We start from the raw sequence: 25059 nt of genomic DNA on the forward strand, positions 1-25059 counted from the left end.
GTTCTGTCACCTCTTCAGACCCAGAGAGAGAGTTCTCTTCTGTCACCTCTTCAGACCCAGAGAGAGAGTTCTCTTCTGTCACCTCTTCAGACCCAGAGAGAGAGTTCTGTTCTGTCACCTCTTCAGACCCAGAGAGAGAGTTCTGTTCTGTCACCTCTTCAGACCCAGAGAGAGAGTTCTGTTCTGTCACCTCTTCAGACCCAGAGAGAGAGTTCTGTTCTGTCACCTCTTCAGACCCAGAGAGAGAGTTCTGTTCTGTCACCTCTTCAGACCCAGAGAGAGAGTTCTGTTCTGTCACCTCTTCAGACCCAGAGAGAGAGAGTTCTGTTCTGTCACCTCCTCAGACCCAGAGAGAGAGTTCTGTTCTGTCACCTCTTCAGACCCAGTCAGACCCAGAGAGAGAGTTCTCTTCTGTCACCTCTTCAGACCCAGAGAGAGAGTTCTGTTCTGTCACCTCTTCAGACCCAGAGAGAGAGTTCTGTTCTGTCACTTCTTCAGACCCAGAGAGAGATTTCTGTTCTGTCGCTTCTTCAGACCCGGTCAGACCCAGAGAAAGGAGATGCAGGAAGAATGTTAGGCCCTATAGAGAACACTCTGGGGTAGAATGTTAGGCCCTATAGAGAACACTCTGGGGTAGAATGTTAGGCCCTATAGAGAACACTCTGGGGTAGAATGTTAGGCCCTATAGAGAACACTCTGGGGTAGAATGTTAGGGACAGAGTTAGAACACTCTGGGGTAGAATGTTAGGCCCTATAGAGAACACTCTGGGGTAGATTGTTAGGCCCTATAGAGAACACTCTGGGGTAGAAAGTTAGGGACAGAGTTAGAACACTCTGGGGTAGAATGTTAGGCCCTATAGAGAACACTCTGGGGTAGAATGTTAGGCCCTATAGAGAACACTCTGGGGTAGAATGTTAGGCCCTATAGAGAACACTCTGGGGTAGAATGTTAGGCCCTATAGAGAACACTCTGGGGTAGAATGTTAGGCCCTATAGAGAACACTCTGGGGTAGAATGTTAGGGACAGAGTTAGAACACTCTGGGTTAGAATGTTAGGCCCTATAGAGAACACTCTGGGGTAGATTGTTAGGCCCTATAGAGAACACTCTGGGGTAGAATGTTAGGCCCTATAGAGAACACTCTGGGGTAGAATGTTAGGCCCTATAGAGAACACTCTGGGGTAGAATGTTAGGCCCTATAGAGAACGCTCTGGGCTACAATGTTAGGGACAGAGTTAGAACACTCTTGGGTAGAATGTTAGGCCCTATAGAGAACACTCTGGGGTAGAATGTTAGGCCCTATAGAGAACACTCTGGGGTAGAATGTTAGGCCCTATAGAGAACACTCTGGGGTAGAATGTTAGGGACAGAGTTAGAACACTCTGGGGTAGAATGTTAGGCCCTATAGAGAACACTCTGGGGTAGAATGTTAGGCCCTATAGAGAACACTCTGGGGTAGAATGTTAGGCCCTATAGAGAACGCTCTGGGCTACAATGTTAGGGACAGAGTTAGAACACTCTGGGGTAGAATGTTAGGCCCTATAGAGAACACTCTGGGGTAGAATGTTAGACCCTATAGAGAACACTCTGGGGTAGAATGTTAGGCCCTATAGAGAACACTCTGGGGTAGAATGTTAGGCCCTATAGAGAACACTCTGGGGTAGAATGTTAGGCCCTATAGAGAACACTCTGGGGTAGAATGTTAGGCCCTATAGAGAACGCTCTGGGGTAGAATGTTAGGGACAGAGTTAGAACACTCTGGGGTAGAATGTTAGGCCCTATAGAGAACACTCTGGGGTAGAATGTTAGGCCCTATAGAGAACACTCTGGGGTAGAATGTTAGGCCCTATAGAGAACACTCTGGGGTAGAATGTTAGGCCCTATAGAGAACACTCTGGGGTAGAATGTTAGACCCTATAGAGAACACTCTGGGGTAGAATGTTAGGCCCTATAGAGAACACTCTGGGGTAGAATGTTAGGCCCTATAGAGAACACGCTGGGGTAGAATATTAGGCCCTATAGAGAATGCTCTGGGGTAGAATGTTAGGGACAGAGTTAGAACACTCTGGGCTAGAATGTTAGGGACAGAGTTAGAACACTCTGGGGTAGAATGTTAGGGACAGAGTTAGAACACTGGGGTAGAATGTTAGGGACAGAGTTGGAACACTCTGGGGTAGAACACTCTGGGGTAGAATGTTAGGGACAGAGTTAGAACGCTCTGGGGTAGAACACTCTGGGGTAGAATGTTAGGGACAGAGTTAGAACACTCTGGGCTAGAATGTTAGGGACAGAGTTAGAACACTCTGGGGTAGAATGTTAGGGACAGAGTTAGAACACTCTGGGCTAGAATGTTAGGGACAGAGTTAGAACGCTCTGGGGTAGAATGTTAGGGACAGAGTTAGAACGCTCTGGGGTAGAATGTTAGGGACAGAGTTAGAACACTGGGCTAGAATGTTAGGGACAGAGTTAGAACACTCTGGGGTAGAATGTTAGGGACAGAGTTAGAACACTGGGGTAGAATGTTAGGGACAGAGTTAGAACACTCTGGGGTAGAATGTTAGGGACAGAGTTAGAACACTGGGGTAGAATGTTAGGGACAGAGTTAGAACACTGGGGTAGAATGTTAGGGACAGAGTTAGAACACTCTGGGCTAGAATGTTAGGGACAGAGTTAGAACACTCTGGGCTAGAATGTTAGGGACAGAGTTAGAACACTCTGGGCTAGAATGTTAGGGACAGAGTTAGAACACTCTGGGGTAGAATGTTAGGGACAGAGTTAGAACACTCTGGGCTAGAATGTTAGGGACAGAGTTAGATCACTCCGGGGTAGAATATTAGGGACATAATAGTCAGGAAGGAAGGTGGAACTTCTTGGGAGTCTTTGAAACAACTGCAGAGTCTATCTGAATGGGAAACAAAATCATGATTGTTATGTGCTGTTACATGTAATCTGTTGCTAAAATATTGACCTCATTATGCAGGTTACAAGTATCAGATGACCTCCTCCTGTACAGGACATACAGTACACCACAGTCCATGGATTAGCAGATTTTAGTAGACCTCTGTGTGTTGTTGGATATAAATGTTCGTCTTAGTAGTGGAACGTCTTCCAACTGGGCAGTCTACTGTAAGAAGCACCCTGACCAGAACGGACCTGCCAGGCCAATTAGGTCATGTTTGTCGAGTAGGACACTCCCTAGTGTGCCAGCCTGCTTGTGGCCTTTGTTATGTTTGCCCTTCCTGCTACAAGGAAGCCAGACCTCTTGTTCCCTCTGAGTGAATGGGCTGATGAATACTACTGTGCAATTCCATGTAAAAGGACCCATGAGAAGCAACATGTGAAGTTCATAGAAACGTGTTAAATTGGGTGTCAAATGAAAGCTAGGAGTCTATATTTTTTATATCTTTTTTTAAAACGAATTAAGGCATATATATATTCAACCATTCTAAAAATCTAAAAGATGGGAAAGGGGTCAACATAAAAAGTCTTCTAAAATATTTTTAGAAATACATTTAAAACTAAATAATATTGAAGTAACTGCCAACAAAAATCTACATATTTTAAACTTGAACAAAAATATAAACAAACAACAATGTCAAAAGATTTTACTGATTTTTACCGTTCAAATAAAGAAATCAGTCAATGTAAATAAATTCATGAGGCCCTAATCTAACATCACATTACAGATCTGTTGGTCACAGATCCCTTCAAAGGTAGGTAGGGGTGTGATCAGAAAACCAGTCAGTATCTGGTGTGGATCAGAAAACCAGTCAGTATCTGGTGTGGATCAGAAAACCAGTCAGTATCTGGTGTGGATCAGAAAACCAGTCAGTATCTGGTGTGGATCAGAAAACCAGTCAGTATCTGGTGTGGATCAGAAAACCAGTCAGTATCTGGTGTGGATCAGAAAACCAGTCAGTATCTGGTGTGGATCAGAAAACCAGTCAGTATCTGGTGTGGATCAGAAAACCAGTCAGTATCTGGTGTGGATCAGAAAACCAGTCCGTATCTGGTGTGGATCAGAAAACCAGTCCGTATCTGGTGTGGATCAGAAAACCAGTCCGTATCTGGTGTGGATCAGAAAACCAGTCCGTATCTGGTGTGGATCAGAAAACCAGTCCGTATCTGGTGTGGATCAGAAAACCAGTCAGTATCTGGTGTGGATCAGAAAACCAGTCAGTATCTGGTGTGGATCAGAAAACCAGTCAGTATCTGGTGTGGATCAGAAAACCAGTCCGTATCTGGTGTGGATCAGAAAACCAGTCAGTATCTGGTGTGGATCAGAAAACCAGTCAGTATCTGGTGTGGATCAGAAAACCAGTCAGTATCTGGTGTGGATCAGAAAACCAGTCCGTATCTGGTGTGGATCAGAGAACCAGTCAGTATCTGGTGTGGATCAGAAAACCAGTCAGTATCTGGTGTGGATCAGAAAACCAGTCCGTATCTGGTGTGGATCAGAAAACCAGTCCGTATCTGGTGTGGATCAGAAAACCAGTCCGTATCTGGTGTGGATCAGAAAACCAGTCCGTATCTGGTGTGGATCAGAAAACCAGTCAGTATCTGGTGTGGATCAGAAAACCAGTCAGTATCTGGTGTGGATCAGAGAACCAGTCAGTATCTGGTGTGGATCAGAAAACCAGTCAGTATCTGGTGTGGATCAGAAAACCAGTCAGTATCTGGTGTGGATCAGAAAACCAGTCAGTATCTGGTGTGGATCAGAACACCAGTCAGTATCTGGTGTGGATCAGAAAACCAGTCAGTATCTGGTGTGGATCAGAAAACCAGTCCGTATCTGGTGTGGATCAGAACACTAGTCAGTATCTGGTGTGGATCAGAAAACCAGTCAGTATCTGGTGTGGATCAGAAAACCAGTCCGTATCTGGTGTGGATCAGAAAACCAGTCAGTATCTGGTGTGGATCAGAAAACCAGTCAGTATCTGGTGTGGATCAGAAAACCAGTCAGTATCTGGTGTGGATCAGAACACTAGTCAGTATCTGGTGTGGATCAGAACACTAGTCAGTATCTGGTGTGGATCAGAAACCCAGTCAGTATCTGGTGTGGATCAGAAAACCAGTCAGTATCTGGTGTCGCCACCATTTGCCTAATGCAGCGTGACACATCTCCTTCACATAGAGTTGATCAGGCTGTTGATTGTGGCCTGTGGAATGTTGTCCCCACTCCTCTTCAATGGGGTGACACGTCTAGTGAGAATGCAGACCATGGAAGAACTGGGGAAAAAATGTCAGCTTCCAGGAAGTGTATAGATCCTTGCGACATGGGGCCGTGCATTATCATGCTGAAACGTGAGGTGATGGCGGCGGATGAATGGCACGACAATGGGGCCTCGGGATCTCGTCACGGTATCTCTGTGCATTCAAATGACCATAGATAAAATACAGTTGTTAGTTGTCTGTAGTTTATGCCTGGCCATACCATAACTCCACAATGGGGCACTCTGTTCACAATGTTGACATCAGTAAACCACTCGACCACACAACGTCATACACCCGGTTTGCGGTTGTGAGGCCGGTTGACACTGGAGATGGTTTATGGGATTAACAGGGATGTAAACAAATTGTTTCACAATTTCAGATACTTTTAAAAAATATATTTTATTTCAGCATTTTTTATACTTTTGTTCAGTATCGTTTTGGAGAAATGATTTGCCTCCTGTACGTTTAAGAAACATTGCTTTTATGCCTTATAATTCCATTACCAGAAACCCTTTAAATTCTAATTTCTCTGCCTCGTGAAGAGGGAGGATCATGAATGTTCACAGAACTAACAAGTAAAGGTAAAGCTATCAATTAGTTTGTTACTGATATCAAACTTGTTTATTAATTAATAAGAGATTTAAAACGTGTAATTCTGTTGCGGATCGGTAACAGAATTTCCCGAAAATCAGTAACGGAATTAATGCAATTGTACTGGGAAATGATAGCAGTCAACCTGGGAGAATCTTGTGAAGGGCCCACCGCTTGGCGCGGATTCAGCCTCCTTTTCTGTCCGTATGTACTCCAGGTTCCGATGGTCGGTGAGGATGACGAATGGGTCCTTGGCGCCCTCCAGCCAGTGCCTCCACCCCTAATGCCAATTTAACCACCAGGAGCTCTCGATCACCGACGTCGTAATTCCTCTCTGCGGGGGAACAGTTTCTTAGAGTAATAAGCACACGGATACAATTTCTGTGGATGACCTTGTCGTTGAGACAGAACTGCCCCCACGCCCACCTCTGAAGCGTCCACCACAAATTATATTGTGGGATCTGGATGTTTGAGCAATGGGGCGGAGGGTGAAACTGAAGGCCTCGTCGGCTGCTAGACTCCGGTAGACTGAAGGCCTCGTCGGCTGCTAGACTCCGGTAGACTGAAGGCCTCGTCGGCTGCTAGACTCCGGACCAAACTACGGGGACCACCCTTAAGGAGAAGGGTGAGAGGAGCGGTGATCGAGCTCAAATACCTGATGAAACGGCGGTAGAAGTTGGCAAAACCCAAAAACCGCTGTAACCCCTTTTATGGTGGTTGGGACTGCCCATGATCTGACTGCATCTACCTTCTTGACATCCATCTTCACTCTTTACGGGCTGATTTGGTAGCCTGGGAAGGAGCCTCCTGATGAAACTGGCACTTCTCAGCCTTGACAAACAGGTGGTTAGCCGGGAGGCGTTCCAGAACTACTCGGACGTGAGCGATGTGATCTTCCAAGGTAGCCGAGTGAATGTCATCCGTATAAACAACCTCCTGGCGTCCGAGCCTGTACCGGGAGCACCTTGTTGACAAATGCCTGGAACACTGACGGAGCATTGGCTAAGCCAAATGGCATCACCAAGTACTCGTCGAGACCAGACATCTTGCTAAAATCTGTCTTCCATTCATCACCCTCCCAGATGCGGATGAGATTGTATGCACTCCGCAGGTCCAGCTCCGGTAACGGTACTTGGTGGTGACTTCATTGAGTCCTCTGTAATCACTACATGGGTGTTAACCCTCCGTACGTCTTGGCCACGAAGAAGAAACCAGCCAACGCTGGAGAAGTGGACTTGCGGATGAAACCTTGTTGGAGCGCCTCCATAGATGTACTCCTCCATGGCCTGGGTTTCAGCCACCGACAGAGGGTAGATGCGTCTGCAGGTCGATGGCACAGTCCCAGGGGTGTTGAGGAGGAAGACCGGTGACAATAGCTCTCCGGTATGTTAGCTCTGACTGTTATAACTGTTAAGGCTCCGTGGATCGATGAGGAAATGAAGAAACTGAATGGAGTGCAGGTGCGCGTGATGATGAAGCGCAGGTGCGCGTGATGATGAAGCGCAGGTGCACGTGATGATGAAGCGCAGGTGCGCGTAATGATGAAGCGCAGGTGCACGTGATGATGAAGCGCAGGTGCGCGTGATGATGAAGCGCAGGTGCGCGTGATGATGAAGCGCAGGTGCGCGTAATGATGAAGCGCAGGTGCGCGTGATGATGAAGCGCAGGTGCGCGTAATGATGAAGCGCAGGTGCTCGTGATGATGAAGCGCAGGTGCGCGTGATGATGAAGCGCAGGTGCGCGTGATGATGAAGCGCAGGTGCGCGTGATGATGAAGCGCAGGTGCGCGTGATGATGAAGCGCAGGACCGGTGGTTAGTAAACCGGCGACCTCGAACGCCCGAAGGGGAGGAGAGGGACACACAAACACCAAAGCCGGCAGGAGTATCATTTGAGGTGAAGCTGTTAAACGAACAAAAAGAGTTGTACAAGCAGTTGTTACAACAAAAACAACAACAACAACAACAACAACAAAATACTGTAGCTTCAAGTGTTTTGTCCAAATGCTGGTGGAGCATTCAACTAATAAAAGAATGGACGACCTGATCAGAGAGGTGCAGGAACCGAAGAACAGTTTTGCAGTTCTCCCAGGGTCAGCTCGACGAGTTTAAACAAGAGAACGGGCAAGTTGAATGCAGTCTGTAAGTCCGTGAGAGAGGACATCAGTTCGGTGTGTGTGAATCCATGATAACAATGACGGAGAAATCAGATTATCTTGAGGGACAATCAAGGTGGAACAATCATGGTTGTGGACGGAATTGCAGAATCTCCACAAGACCTGGACGGAGTCTGAGGACAAAGTGAGGGAAATGATTTTGGAGATGGACATCAGGAAAATTGAGGTGGACCACGCCCACAGGACTGGAAAACCCACCACCGGCCAAGGTGAGATGCCCAGGCCGATAGTAGTCAAGTTCCTCAGGTTCAAGGACAAAAGTAACTGTTCTGGAAAGAGCCAAGAACTTAAGAGGAACGTATATCTTCCTCAGCGAGGACTATCCTGAAGCTATCTGCCAGAATAGGAAATCATTTTTTCCCAGCCATGAAAGCTGCCAGAGCACGTAGGGACATTGCTTACATTCGCTATGACAGGCTCATTGGCCACCCTCCCTACGACAGGCTCATTGGCCACCCTCCCTACGACAGGCTCATTGGCCACCCTCCCTACGACAGGCTCATTGGCCACCCTCCCTACGACAGGCTCATTGGCCACCCTCCCTACGACAGGCTCATTGGCCACCCTCCCTACGACAGGCTCATTGGCCACCCTCCCTACGACAGGCTCATTGGCCACCCTCCCTACGACAGGCTCATTGGCCACCCTCCCTACGACAGGCTCATTGGCCACTCTCCATACGACAGGCTCATTGTCCACTCTCCCTACGACAAATAACATTAATACATTAGCCATTTCTTAGACTCACTTAGATAGTTAATTTGATGATACATACAAGGATATAACATCTATAGAAGAGACAGGAATGCTTATGGGGGAGGTGTTGCTGTATATATTCAGAGCCATATTCCCTGTAATGCTTAGAGAAGATCTTATGTCCGGTGTTATTGAAGTGTTGTGGTTGCAGGTTCACTTGGCAGATCTAAAGCCTTTTATTGTGAGGTGTTGCTGTAGGCCACCAAGTGCTAACAGTCAGTATCTAAATAATGTGTGAAATGCTTGATAATGTATGTGACGTAAACAGAGAGGTCTACTTTCTTGGGGACCTGAATATCGACTGGTTTTCATCAAGCTGTCCGCTCAAGAGGAAGCTTCTCACTGTAACCAGTGCCTGTAATCTGGTTCAGGTTATTAATCAACCTACCAGGGTGTTTACAAACACTACAGGAACAAGATCATCCACATGTATCGATCACATTTGTACTAATACTATAGAACTCTGTTCTAAAGCTGTATCAGTACCCATTGGATGCAGTGATCACAATATAGTGGCTATATACAGGAAAGACAAAGCTCCAACAGCTGGGCCTAAAATAGTATACAAGAGATCATACAAGATATGGCTGTGACTCTTATGTGGATGTTATTTGTTGGTCTGATATGATTTATAAGGAGCATCCAGACGCTGCACTTGATGAATTTATGAAATTGCTTCTTCAAATTATTGATAAACATGAAACTGACTGTCAGAACTGTTAAGGCTCTATGAGGAAATGAAGAAACTGACTGTTAGAACTGTTAAAGGCTCCGTGGATCGATGAGGAAATGAAGAAACTGACTGTTAGAACTGTTAAGGCTCCGTGGATCGATGAGGAAACTGACTGTTAGAACTGTTAAAGGCTCTATGAGGAAATTAAGAAACTGACTGTTAGAACTGTTAAGGCTCCATGGATCGATGAGGAAACTGACTGTTAGAACTGTTAAGGCTCCATGGATCGATGAGGAAACTGACTGTTAGAACTGTTAAGGCTCCGTGGATCGATGAGGAAATTAAGAAACTGTATTGGTTGAAAGAGACGGGGGCAAAAGGAAGTGGCTAATAAGTCTGTCTGACTTCCTGCGAAATGAGAAATGTAACTAAACTCAACAAAAAGATGAAACTATATTATGAAGCTGAGATCAATGATATAAAGAATGATGGCAAAAGAACAAACATTTGAGGACTTTAAAATGAAATGATGGGCAGAAAGACACATTCAACTCCATCTTTTATCTAAGTTCCATATATATATATATAAATAGAACAAGGATAAGATCATCATACCCATTCTGGATTACCCAGAAGTCCACAGTACCATACTGCATGAATAAAAACAATGTAAAAAATATTTCCATGCAATAAATGAATTCTGTGAAAAACAAATTAATCCATAATTGTACTGTGTAACGCAGTGCTAATTTGTTTTCGGGGACTAGTTCAGCAGGAGGTAGTTATCACTCACAGCTACGATCGGACGGGGCCTTCCCTCTTCCACTGAAACGGTGAAACCCTTTTTTGAAAATCAATTGTATCCCCCTGTTCGTCCGTCATCTTGAGATTACATTTCATGAACGTCTTGACTTTTCCCTCCGTTGACTGATAGTTTTCATTTCCATTCTCCTTCATAACAATATTATTCTCCTTCATAACAATATTATTCTCCTTTATTCTCCTTCACAACAATATTATTCTCCTTTATTCTCCTTCACAACAATATTATTCTCCTTTATTCTCCTTCATAACAATATTATTCTCCTTCATAACAATATTATTCTCCTTTATTCTCCTTCATAACAATATTATTCTCCTTTATTCTCCTTCATGACAATATTATTCTCCTTTATTCTCCTTCATAACAATATTATTCTCCTTCATAACAATATTATTCTCCTTCATAACAATATTATTCTCCTTTATTCTCCTTCATAACAATATTATTCTCCTTCATAACAATATTATTCTCCTTTATTCTCCTTCATAACAATATTATTCTCCTTCATAACAATATTATTCTCCTTCATAACAATATTATTCTCCTTTATTCTCCTTCACAACAATATTATTCTCCTTTATTCTCCTTCACAACAATATTATTCTCCTTTATTCTCCTTCATAACAATATTATTCTCCTTCATAACAATATTATTCTCCTTTATTCTCCTTCATAACAATATTATTCTCCTTTATTCTCCTTCATGACAATATTATTCTCCTTTATTCTCCTTCATAACAATATTATTCTCCTTCATAACAATATTATTCTCCTTCATAACAATATTATTCTCCTTTATTCTCCTTCATAACAATATTATTCTCCTTTATTCTCCTTCATAACAATATTATTCTCCTTCATAACAATATTATTCTCCTTCATAACAATATTATTCTCCTTTATTCTCCTTCATAACAATATTATTCTCCTTCATAACAATATTATTCTCCTTTATTCTCCTTCATAACAATATTATTCTCCTTCATAACAATATTATTCTCCTTCATGACAATATTATTCTCCTTTATTCTCCTTCATAACAATATTATTCTCCTTTATTCTCCTTCATGACAATATTATTCTCCTTTATTCTCCTTCATAACAATATTATTCTCCTTTATTCTCCTTCATAACAATATTATTCTCCTTTATTCTCCTTCATAACAATATTATTCTCCTTTATTCTCCTTCATAACAATATTATTCTCCTTTATTCTCCTTCATAACAATATTATTCTCCTTTATTCTCCTTCATAACAATATTATTCTCCTTCATAACAATATTATTCTCCTTCATGACAATATTATTCTCCTTCATAACAATATTATTCTCCTTTATTCTCCTTCATAACAATATTATTCTCCTTTATTCTCCTTCATAACAATATTATTCTCCTTCATGACAATATTATTCTCCTTTATTCTCCTTCATAACAATATTATTCTCCTTTATTCTCCTTCATAACAATATTATTCTCCTTCATGACTATTATTCTCCTTCATAACAATATTATTCTCCTTTATTCTCCTTCATAACAATATTATTCTCCTTTATTCTCCTTCATAACAATATTATTCTCCTTTATTCTCCTTCATAACAATATTATTCTCCTTTATTCTCCTTCATGACAATATTATTCTCCTTCATGACAATATTATTCTCCTTTATTCTCCTTCATAACAATATTATTCTCCTTTATTCTCCTTCATAACAATATTATTCTCCTTTATTCTCCTTCATGACAATATTATTCTCCTTCATGACAATATTATTCTCCTTTACTCTCCTTCATAACAATATTATTCTCCTTCATAACAATATTATTCTCCTTCATAACAATATTATTCTCCTTTATTCTCCTTCATAACAATATTATTCTCCTTTATTCTCCTTCATGACAATATTATTCTCCTTCATAACAATATTATTCTCCTTTATTCTCCTTCATAACAATATTATTCTCCTTTATTCTCCTTCGTAACAATATTATTCTCCTTTATTCTCCTTCATAACAATATTATTCTCCTTTATTCTCCTTCATAACAATATTATTCTCCTTTATTCTCCTTCATGACAATATTATTCCCCTTTATTCTCCTTCATAACAATATTATTCTCCTTCATAACAATATTATTCTCCTTCATAACAATATTATTCTCCTTCATAACAATAATATTCTCCTTCATAACAATATTATTCTCCTTCATAACAATATTATTCTCTTTCATGACAATATTATTCTCCTTCATAACAATATTATTCTCCTTTATTCTCCTTCATAACAATATTATTCTCCTTTATTCTCCTTCATGACAATATTATTCTCCTTTATTCTCCTTCATAACAATATTATTCTCCTTCATAACAATATTATTCTCCTTCATGACAATATTATTCTCCTTCATAACAATATTATTCTCCTTCATAACAATATTATTCTCCTTCATGACAATATTATTCTCCTTCATGACAATATTATTCTCCTTTATTCTCCTTCATAACAATATTATTCTCCTTCATAACAATATTATTCTCCTTCATGACAATATTATTCTCCTTCATAACAATATTATTCTCCTTTATTCTCCTTCATAACAATATTATTCTCCTTTATTCTCCTTCATGACAATATTATTCTCCTTTACTCTCCTTCATAACAATATTATTCTCCTTCATAACAATATTATTCTCCTTCATGACAATATTATTCTCCTTCATAACAATATTATTCTCCTTTATTCTCCTTCATGACAATATTATTCTCCTTTATTCTCCTTCCATAACAATATTATTCTCCTTTATTCTCCTTCCATAACAATATTATTCTCCTTTATTCTCCTTCATAACAATATTATTCTCCTTTATTCTCCTTCATAACAATATTATTCTCCTTCATAACAATATTATTCTCCTTTATTCTCCTTCATAACAATATTATTCTCCTTCATGACAATATTATTCTCCTTCATAACAATATTATTCTCCTTTATTCTCCATAACAATATTATTCTCCTTTATTCTCCTTCATGACTATTATTCTCCTTCATAACAATATTATTCTCCTTTATTCTCCTTCATAACAATATTATTCTCCTTTATTCTCCTTCATAACAATATTATTCTCCTTTATTCTCCTTCATAACAATATTATTCTCCTTTATTCTCCTTCATGACAATATTATTCTCCTTTATTCTCCTTCATAACAATATTATTCTCCTTCATAACAATATTATTCTCCTTCATAACAATATTATTCTCCTTTATTCTCCTTCATAACAATATTATTCTCCTTTATTCTCCTTCATGACAATATTATTCTCCTTTATTCTCCTTCATAACAATATTATTCTCCTTCATAACAATATTATTCTCCTTCATAACAATATTATTCTCCTTTATTCTCCTTCATGACAATATTATTCTCCTTCATAACAATATTATTCTCCTTTATTCTCCTTCATAACAATATTATTCTCCTTCATAACAATATTATTCTCCTTCATGACAATATTATTCTCCTTTATAACAATATTATTCTCCTTTATTCTCCTTCATGACAATATTATTCTCCTTTATTCTCCTTCATGACAATATTATTCTCCTTTATTCTCCTTCATGACAATATTATTCTCCTTCATAACAATATTATTCTCCTTTATTCTCCTTCATAACAATATTATTCTCCTTCATAACAATATTATTCTCCTTCATGACAATATTATTCTCCTTTATAACAATATTATTCTCCTTTATTCTCCTTCATGACAATATTATTCTCCTTTATTCTCCTTCATAACAATATTATTCTCCTTCATAACAATATTATTCTCCTTCATAACAATATTATTCTCCTTTATTCTCCTTCATGACAATATTATTCTCCTTCATAACAATATTATTCTCCTTTATTCTCCTTCATAACAATATTATTCTCCTTCATAACAATATTATTCTCCTTCATGACAATATTATTCTCCTTTATAACAATATTATTCTCCTTTATTCTCCTTCATGACAATATTATTCTCCTTTATTCTCCTTCATAACAATATTATTCTCCTTCATAACAATATTATTCTCCTTCATGACAATATTATTCTCCTTTATAACAATATTATTCTCCTTTATTCTCCTTCATGACAATATTATTCTCCTTTATTCTCCTTCATAACAATATTATTCTCCTTCATAACAATATTATTCTCCTTCATGACAATATTATTCTCCTTTATAACAATATTATTCTCCTTTATTCTCCTTCATGACAATATTATTCTCCTTTATTCTCCTTCATAACAATATTATTCTCCTTCATAACAATATTATTCTCCTTCATAACAATATTATTCTCCTTCATAACAATATTATTCTCCTTTATTCTCCTTCATAACAATATTATTCTCCTTCATGACAATATTATTCTCCTTTATTCTCCTTCATAACAATATTATTCTCCTTTATTCTCCTTCATGACAATATTATTCTCCTTTATAACAATATTATTCTCCTTTATTCTCCTTCATGACAATATTATTCTCCTTTATTCTCCTTCACAACAATATTATTCTCCTTCATAACAATATTATTCTCCTTCATAACAATATTATTCTCCTTCATGACAATATTATTCTCCTTTATTCTCTTTCATAACAATATTATTCTCCTTCATAACAATATTATTCTCCTTTATTCTCCTTCATAACAATATTATTCTCCTTTATTCTCCTTCATAACAATATTATTCTCCTTTATTCTCCTTCATAACAATATTATTCTCCTTTATTCTCCTTCATAACAATATTATTCTTCATTCTTCTATACTTTAGATCAAGTCATTCAGCTTTCATTGTTGTATCATGGTACCGTAGCCTCTCTGTGGTGTCTTAATAAGGGAGTCCACGGTAGTTTGTTGTATCATCGTACTGTAGCCTCTCTGTGGTATCTTAATAAGGGAGTCCACGGTAGTTTGTTGTATCATCGTACCGTAGCCTCTCTGTGGTGTCTTAATAAGGGAGTCCACGGTAGTTTGTTGTATCATCGTACTGTAGCCTCTCTGTGGTGTCTTAATAAGGGAGTCCACGGTAGTTTGTTGTATCATCGTACTGTAGCCTCTCTGTGGTGTCTTAATAAGGGAGTCCACGGTAGTTTGTTGTATCATCGTACTGTAGCCTCTCTGTGGTGTCTTAATAAGGGAGTCCACGGTAGTTTGTTGTATCATCGTACTGTAGCCTCTCTGTGGTGTCTTAATAAGGGAGTCCACGGTAGTTTGTTGTATCATCGTACTGTAGCCTCTCTGTGGTGTCTTAATAAGGGAGTCCACGGTAGTTTGTTGTATCATCGTACTGTAGCCTCTCTGTGGTGTCTTAATAAGGGAGTCCACGGTAGTTTGTTGTATCATCGTACTGTAGCCTCTCTGTGGTGTCTTAATAAGGGAGTCCACGGTAGTTTGTTGTATCATCGTACTGTAGCCTCTCTGTGGTGTCTTAATAAGGGAGTCCACGGTAGTTTGTTGTATCATCGTACCGTAGCCTCTCTGTGGTGTCTTAATAAGGGAGTCCACGGTAGTTTGTTTTATCATCGTACTGTAGCCTGTCTGTGGTGTCTTAATAAGGGAGTCCACGGTAGTTTGTTGTATCATCGTACTGTAGCCTCTCTGTGGTGTCTTAATAAGGGAGTCCACGGTAGTTTGTTGTATCATCGTACTGTAGCCTCTCTGTGGTGTCTTAATAAGGGAGTCCACGGTAGTTTGTTGTATCATCGTACCGTAGCCTCTCTGTGGTGTCTTAATAAGGGAGTCCACGGTAGTTTGTTTTATCATCGTACTGTAGCCTGTCTGTGGTGTCTTAATAAGGGAGTCCACGGTAGTTTGTTGTATCATCGTACTGTAGCCTCTCTGTGGTGTCTTAATAAGGGAGTCCACGGTAGTTTGTTGTATCATCGTACTGTAGCCTCTCTGTGGTGTCTTAATAAGGGAGTCCACGGTAGTTTGTTTTATCATCGTACCGTAGCCTCTCTGTGGTGTCTTAATAAGGGAGTCCACGGTAGTTTGTTTTATCATCGTACTGTAGCCTGTCTGTGGTGTCTTAATAAGGGAGTCCACGGTAGTTTGTTGTATCATCGTACTGTAGCCTCTCTGTGGTGTCTTAATAAGGGAGTCCACGGTAGTTTGTTGTATCATCGTACTGTAGCCTCTCTGTGGTGTCTTAATAAGGGAGTCCACGGTAGTTTGTTGTATCATCGTACCGTAGCCTCTCTGTGGTGTCTTAATAAGGGAGTCCACGGTAGTTTGTTTTATCATCGTACTGTAGCCTGTCTGTGGTGTCTTAATAAGGGAGTCCACGGTAGTTTGTTGTATCATCGTACTGTAGCCTCTCTGTGGTGTCTTAATAAGGGAGTCCACGGTAGTTTGTTGTATCATCGTACTGTAGCCTCTCTGTGGTGTCTTAATAAGGGAGTCCACGGTAGTTTGTTTTATCATCGTACCGTAGCCTCTCTGTGGTGTCTTAATAAGGGAGTCCACGGTAGTTTGTTGTATCATCGTACCATAGCCTCTCTGTGGTGTCTTAATAAGGGAGTCCACGGTAGTTTGTTGTATCATCGTACTGTAGCCTCTCTGTGGTGTCTTAATAAGGGAGTCCACGGTAGTTTGTTGTATCATCGTACCATAGCCTCTCTGTGGTGTCTTGGAGTCCACGGTAGTTTGTTTTATCATCGTACCGTAGCCTCTCTGTGGTGTCTTAATAAGGGAGTCCACGGTAGTTTGTTTTATCATCGTACCATAGCCTCTCTGTGGTGTCTTAATAAGGGAGTCCACGGTAGTTTGTTTTATCATCGTACTGTAGCCTGTCTGTGGTGTCTTAATAAGGGAGTCCACGGTAGTTTGTTGTATCATCGTACCATAGCCTCTCTGTGGTGTCTTAATAAGGGAGTCCACGGTAGTTTGTTGTATCATCGTACCGTAGCCTCTCTGTGGTGTCTTAATAAGGGAGTCCACGGTAGTTTGTTTTATCATCGTACTGTAGCCTCTCTGTGGTGTCTTAATAAGGGAGTCCACGGTAGTTTGTTTTATCATCGTACTGTAGCCTGTCTGTGGTGTCTTAATAAGGGAGTCCACGGTAGTTTGTTGTATCATCGTACCATAGCCTCTCTGTGGTGTCTTAATAAGGGAGTCCACGGTAGTTTGTTGTATCATCGTACCGTAGCCTCTCTGTGGTGTCTTAATAAGGGAGTCCACGGTAGTTTGTTGTATCATCGTACCGTAGCCTCTCTGTGGTGTCTTAATAAGGGAGTCCACGGTAGTTTGTTGTATCATCGTACCGTAGCCTCTCTGTGGTGTCTTAATAAGGGAGTCCACGGTAGTTTGTTGTATCATGGTACTGTAGCCTCTCTGTGGTGTCTTAATAAGGGAGTCCACGGTAGTTTGTTGTATCATCGTACTGTAGCCTGTCTGTGGTGTCTTAATAAGGGAGTCCACGGTAGTTTGTTGTATCATCGTACCATAGCCTCTCTGTGGTGTCTTAATAAGGGAGTCCACGGTAGTTTGTTGTATCATCGTACCGTAGCCTCTCTGTGGTGTCTTAATAAGGGAGTCCACGGTAGTTTGTTGTATCATCGTACCGTAGCCTCTCTGTGGTGTCTTAATAAGGGAGTCCACGGTAGTTTGTTGTATCATCGTACCATAGCCTCTCTGTGGTGTCTTAATAAGGGAGTCCACGGTAGTTTGTTGTATCATCGTACCGTAGCCTCTCTGTGGTGTCTTAATAAGGGAGTCCACGGTAGTTTGTTGTATCATCGTACCGTAGCCTCTCTGTGGTGTCTTAATAAGGGAGTCCACGGTAGTTTGTTGTATCATCGTACCGTAGCCTCTCTGTGGTGTCTTAATAAGGGAGTCCACGGTAGTTTGTTGTATCATGGTACTGTAGCCTCTCTGTGGTGTCTTAATAAGGGAGTCCACGGTAGTTTGTTGTATCATCGTACTGTAGCCTCTCTGTGGTGTCTTAATAAGGGAGTCCACGGTAGTTTGTTGTATCATCGTACCGTAGCCTCTCTGTGGTGTCTTAATAAGGGAGTCCACGGTAGTTTGTTGTATCATGGTACTGTAGCCTCTCTGTGGTGTCTTAATAAGGGAGTCCACGGTAGTTTGTTGTATCATCGTACTGTAGCCTCTCTGTGGTGTCTTAATAAGGGAGTCCACGGTAGTTTGTTGTATCATGGTACTGTAGCCTCTCTGTGGTGTCTTAATAAGGGAGTCCACGGTAGTTTTCAATGTCTAATTTTCCTCTCTTCCCACATTATATTACTGTAATCCATTCCTGTTTAAGGCCTCAACCTCCCCCAGTAGCCCAGGTAATAGATCCAGTAGATAGATACATAGATCCCCCCCCCCCTCCAATGACTGGCTACAGCAGACCCTCCCCCAGTAGCCCAGGTAATAGATCCAGTAGATAGATACATAGATCCCCCCCCCCTCCAATGACTGGCTATAGCAGACCCCCCCTCCAATGACTGGCTATAGCAGACCCCCCCTCCAATGACTGGCTACAGCAGACCCTCCCCCAGTATCCCAGGTAATAGATCCAGTAGATAGATACATAGATCCCCCCCCCCTCCAATGACTGGCTATAGCAGACCCCCCCTCCAATGACTGGCTATAGCAGACCCCCCCTCCAATGACTGGCTACAGCAGACCCTCCCCCAGTATCCCAGGTAATAGATCCAGTAGATAGATACATAGATCCCCCCCCCCTCCAATGACTGGCTATAGCAGACCCCCCCTCCAATGACTGGCTATAGCAGACCCCCCCCTCCAATGATTGGCTATAGCAGACCCCTGTCGTTCTCTATGGGATGATGTCACTCGTCCAGTGGTGTTATCTATGGGATGATGTCACTCGTCCACTGTCGTTCTCTATGGGATGATGTCACTCGTCTAGTGGCGTTCTCTATGGGATGAGGTCACTCGTCCAGTGGCGTTCTCTATGGGATGAGGTCACTCGTCCAGTGGCGTTCTCTATGGGATGAGGTCACTCGTCCAGTGGCGTTCTCTATGGGATGAGGGTCACTCGTCCAGTGGCGTTCTCTATGGGATGAGGTCACTCGTCCAGTGGCGTTCTCTATGGGATGAGGTCACTCGTCCAGTGGCGTTCTCTATGGGATGAGGGTCACTCGTCCAGTGGCGTTCTCTATGGGATGAGGTCACTCGTCCAGTGGCGTTCTCTATGGGATGATACTCAGAGGTTTCCTTCTGATCTGTTTTGCTGTTGTTTTTCAGACGTATCTCCTGGGAATCATCATTTCAATATGTGGGAACTTCCTCATCAGCATTTCTCTGAATATACAGGTAAGGGCGTGTTTGTTTTAGGAGACTGTGTACAGTACTATGAGAAACAACACTAGTGTTTTAATGGGGCAGTGTACAGTACTATGAGATACAACACTAGTGTACTATGAGATACAACACTAGTGTTATAGGAGGCCGTGTACAGTACTATGAGATACAACACTAGTGTTATAGGAGGCCGTATACAGTACTATGAGATACAACACTAGTGTTTTAGGAGGCTGTGTACAGTACTATGAGATACAACACTAGTGTTTTAGGAGACTGTGTACAGTACTATGAGATACAACACTAGTGTTTAGGAGACTGTGTACAGTACTATGAGATACAACACTAGTGTTTAGGAGACTGTGTACAGTACTATGAGATACAACACTAGTGTTTTAGGAGGCCGTGTACAGTACTATGAGATACAACACTAGTGTTTTAGGAGGCTGTGTACAGTACTATGAGATACAACACTAGTGTTATAGGAGGCCGTGTACAGTACTATGAGATACAACACTAGTGTTTTAGGAGGCTGTGTACAGTACTATGAGATACAACACTAGTGTTTTAGGAGACTGTGTACAGTACTATGAGATACAACACTAACAACACTAGTGTTTTAGGAGACTGTGTACAGTACTATGAGATACAACACTAGTGTTTTAGGAGGCAGTGTACAGTACTATGAGATACAACACTAGTGTTTTAGGAGGCCGTGTACAGTACTATGAGAAACAACACTAGTGTTTAGGAGGCTGTGTACAGTACTATGAGATACAACACTAGTGTTTTAGGAGGCTGTGTACAGTACTATGAGATACAACACTAGTGTTATAGGAGGCCGTGTACAGTACTATGAGATACAACACTAGTGTTTTAGGAGGCCGTGTACAGTACTATGAGAAACAACACTAGTGTTTTAGGAGGCCGTGTACAGTACTATGAGATACAACACTAGTGTTTTAGGAGGCCGTGTACAGTACTATGAGATACAACACTAGTGTTTTAGGAGGCTGTGTACAGTACTATGAGAAACAACACTAGTGTTTTAGGAGGCCGTGTACAGTACTATGAGAAACAACACTAGTGTTTTAGGAGACCGTGTACAGTACTATGAGATACAACACTAGTGTTTAGGAGGCCGTGTACAGTACTATGAGATACAACACTAGTGTTTTAATGAGGCTGTGTACAGTACTATGAGAAACAACACTAGTGTTTTAGGAGGCTGTGTACAGTACTATGAGAAACAACACTAGTGTTTTAGGAGACCCTGTACAGTACTATGAGATACAACACTAGTGTTATAGGAGGCTGTGTACAGTACTATGAGAAACAACACTAGTGTTTAGGAGGCTGTGTACAGTACTATGAGAAACAACACTAGTGTTTTAGGAGGCAGTGTACAGTACTATGAGATACAACACTAGTGTTTTAGGAGGCTGTGTACAGTACTATGAGAAACAACACTAGTGTTTTAGGAGGCCGTGTACAGTACTATGAGAAACAACACTAGTGTTTTAGGAGGCAGTGTACAGTACTATGAGATACAACACTAGTGTTTTAGGAGGCTGTGTACAGTACTATGAGAAACAACACTAACAACACTAGTGTTTTAGGAGACCCTGTACAGTACTATGAGAAACAACACTAGTGTTTTAGGAGACTGTGTACAGTACTATGAGATACAACACTAGTGTTTTAGGAGACCGTATACAGTACTATGAGATACAACACTAGTGTTATAGGAGGCCCTGTACAGTACTATGAGATACAACACTAGTGTTATAGGAGGCTGTGTACAGTACTATGAGAAACAACACTAGTGTTTAGGAGGCTGTGTACAGTACTATGAGATACAACACTAGTGTTTTAATGAGGCTGTGTACAGTACTATGAGAAACAACACTAACAACACTAGTGTTTTAGGAGACCCTGTACAGTACTATGAGAAACAACACTAGTGTTTTAGGAGACTGTGTACAGTACTATGAGATACAACACTAGTGTTTTAGGAGACCGTATACAGTACTATGAGATACAACACTAGTGTTATAGGAGGCTGTGTACAGTACTATGAGAAACAACACTAGTGTTTAGGAGGCTGTGTACAGTACTATGAGATACAACACTAGTGTTTTAATGAGGCTGTGTACAGTACTATGAGAAACAACACTAACAACACTAGTGTTTTAGGAGACCCTGTACAGTACTATGAGAAACAACACTAGTGTTTTAGGAGACTGTGTACAGTACTATGAGATACAACACTAGTGTTTTAGGAGACCGTATACAGTACTATGAGATACAACACTAGTGTTATAGGAGGCCCTGTACAGTACTATGAGATACAACACTAACAACACTAGTGTTTTAGGAGACTGTGTACAGTACTATGAGATACAACACTAGTGTTTTAGGAGGCTGTGTACAGTACTATGAGATACAACACTAGTGTTTTAGGAGACTGTGTACAGTACTATGAGATACAACACTAGTGTTATAGGAGGCTGTGTACAGTACTATGAGATACAACACTAGTGTTATAGGAGGCTGTGTACAGTACTATGAGAAACAACACTAGTGTTTTAGGAGGCTGTGTACAGTACTATGAGAAACAACACTAACAACACTAGTGTTTTAGGAGACCGTATACAGTACTATGAGAAACAACACTAGTGTTTTAGGAGGCTGTGTACAGTACTATGAGATACAACACTAGTGTTTAGGAGACTGTGTACAGTACTATGAGATACAACACTAGTGTTATAGGAGGCCCTGTACAGTACTATGAGATACAACACTAGTGTTATAGGAGGCTGAGTACAGTACTATGAGATACAACACTAGTGTTTTAATGAGGCTGTGTACAGTACTATGAGATACAACACTAACAACACTAGTGTTATAGGAGGCCCTGTACAGGACTATGAGATACAACACTAGTGTTTTAATGAGGCTGTGTACAGTACTATGAGATACAACACTAGTGTTTTAATGAGGCTGTGTACAGTACTATGAGATACAACACTAGTGTTATAGGAGGCCGTGTGCAGTACTATGAGATACAACACTAACAACACTAGTGTTTTAGGAGACTGTGTACAGTACTATGAGATACAACACTAGTGTTTTAGGAGGCTGTGTACAGTACTATGAGATACAACACTAGTGTTTTAGGAGACTGTGTACAGTACTATGAGATACAACACTAGTGTTATAGGAGGCTGTGTACAGTACTATGAGATACAACACTAGTGTTATAGGAGGCTGTGTACAGTACTATGAGAAACAACACTAGTGTTTTAGGAGGCTGTGTACAGTACTATGAGAAACAACACTAACAACACTAGTGTTTTAGGAGACCGTATACAGTACTATGAGAAACAACACTAGTGTTTTAGGAGGCTGTGTACAGTACTATGAGATACAACACTAGTGTTTAGGAGACTGTGTACAGTACTATGAGATACAACACTAGTGTTTTAGGAGACTGTGTACAGTACTATGAGATACAACACTAACAACACTAGTGTTTTAGGAGACTGTGTACAGTACTATGAGATACAACACTAGTGTTTTAATGAGGCTGTGTACAGTACTATGAGATACAACACTAGTGTTTACTGATGTTATGTTAGCTACTGTATTATTTGTGTATTTTCCCAATGCTCCTCTTAACCAGTGAAAGAAGTGCTGTTCTTTTTGACTCTGTGCCCTCTGTCCTCTCGCTGTCAGAAATACGCCCACATGCGCCAGTCCCAGCTCGGCGACTCCGGGCCCTACTACACCTCAGTGCTGTGGTGGAGTGGCGTGGTTCTGATGGGACTAGGGGAGCTGGGGAACTTCGCAGCCTACGGCTTCGCCCCGGCCTCCCTCATCGCACCACTGGGCTGTGTTTCAGTCATAGGTAAAGACGCAGACCTTTCTTTAGGATTATTGTTTATTTATCTATATTTTATGGACAATTTTATATCATTTCTTGCATTATTAAGCATCAACATGAAACCCCTCTTATAATTGCCACTTTCCTGGTAGAATTTACAGGTCTAGGATCAGCTTATCCTCCCCAATCCTGACCCTAGACCTGTATAAGGACAGGTCTAGGATCAGCTTATCCTCCCCAATCCTGACCCTAGACCTGTATAAGGACATGTCTAGGATCAGCTTAACCCTTACCTTAACCCTCAGAAGGAGAAAAACACAAAACTGACCTCAGATCATGATACAGCGTCTAGAGAGCCGCCCTAATATACCTCCAGGTGACACATCCCATTTTAGCCAATCGGATGGCTTGCTGGTTTCTGTAATCCACCAATCCCTGTGAAGCCATTCTCTACCCCGGCAGGTGCAGCTGTCACATGTTCAGTGTAAACATTCTAATGGCAGGTTAAATATTGACCTTCAGGTGCAGTCCTCTCCTTTTATCCTAGCCTGGTCTCAGATCTGTCTGGCCAGCTCTTAAGGTTGGCAACACAGCATAAACAGACCTGGGACCAGGCTAGGGCAATATGGCCAAGATATCGTATCACAGTATTTTTCTGCTTTTTTGACAGTATTTTGGACTATGAAAGTTATACATGTGGTTTATGAGTAGTGAGTGATCCCAGGGTGCTTTTTGGGTAGTGAGTGATCCCAGGGTGCTTTAGGAGTAGTGAGTGATCCCAGGGTGCTTTAGGAGTAGTGAGTGATCCCAGGGTGCTTTAGGAGTAGTGAGTGATCCCAGGGTGCTGTATAAGTAGTGAGTGATCCCAGGGTGCTTTATGAGTAGTGAGTGATCCCAGGGTGCTTTATGAGTAGTGAGTGATCCCAGGGTGCTTTGTGAGTAGTGAGTAGTGATCCCGGGGTGCTTTATGAGTAGTGAGTAGTGATCCCAGGGTGCTTTAGGAGTAGTGAGTGATCCCAGGGTGCTTTAGGAGTAGTGAGTAGTGATCCCAGGGTGCTTTATGAGTAGTGAGTGATCCCAGGGTGCTTTATGAGTAGTGAGTGATCCCAGGGTGCTTTATGAGTAGTGAGTGATCCCAGGGTGCTTTATGAGTAGTGAGTGATCCCAGGGTGCTTTATGAGTAGTGAGTGATCCCAGGGTGCTTTATGAGTAGTGAGTGATCCCAGGGTGCTTTATGAGTAGTGAGTGATCCCAGGGTGCTTTATGAGTTGTGAGTGATCCCAGGGTGCTTTATGAGTTGTGAGTGATCCCAGGGTGCTTTATGAGTCGTGAGTGATCCCAGGGTGCTTTATGAGTAGTGAGTGATCCCAGGGTGCTTTATGAGTTGTGAGTGATCCCAGGGTGCTTTATGAGTCGTGAGTGATCCCAGGGTGCTTTAGGAGTCGTGAGTGATCCCAGGGTGCTTTAGGAGTCGTGAGTGATCCCAGGGTGCTTTAGGAGTCGTGAGTGATCCCAGGGTGCTATATGAGTAGTGAGTGATCCCAGGGTGCTTTAGGAGTCGTGAGTGATCCCAGGGTGCTTTAGGAGTCGTGAGTGATCCCAGGGTGCTTT

General features: G+C 41.5%; 1 protein-coding gene across 5 annotated transcripts in view; it reads left to right on the top strand.

Moving 5' to 3' along the window:
- LOC110513835 (NIPA-like protein 2) overlaps positions 1 to 25059 on the top strand; it is a 53861-nt gene that overhangs the window by 6032 nt on the left and 22770 nt on the right. For all 5 annotated transcript variants that reach the window (XM_036938134.1, XM_036938136.1, XM_036938137.1 and 2 more), the window contains 2 exons: positions 19506 to 19574; positions 23301 to 23472. In XM_036938134.1, coding sequence (XP_036794029.1) covers positions 19506 to 19574; positions 23301 to 23472 — 241 coding nt within the window. The remainder of the gene's footprint in view (positions 1 to 19505; positions 19575 to 23300; positions 23473 to 25059) is intronic.

This window comes from Oncorhynchus mykiss, chromosome 2, assembly GCF_013265735.2.
Source record: "Oncorhynchus mykiss isolate Arlee chromosome 2, USDA_OmykA_1.1, whole genome shotgun sequence".
Lineage (NCBI taxonomy): Eukaryota > Metazoa > Chordata > Actinopteri > Salmoniformes > Salmonidae > Oncorhynchus > Oncorhynchus mykiss.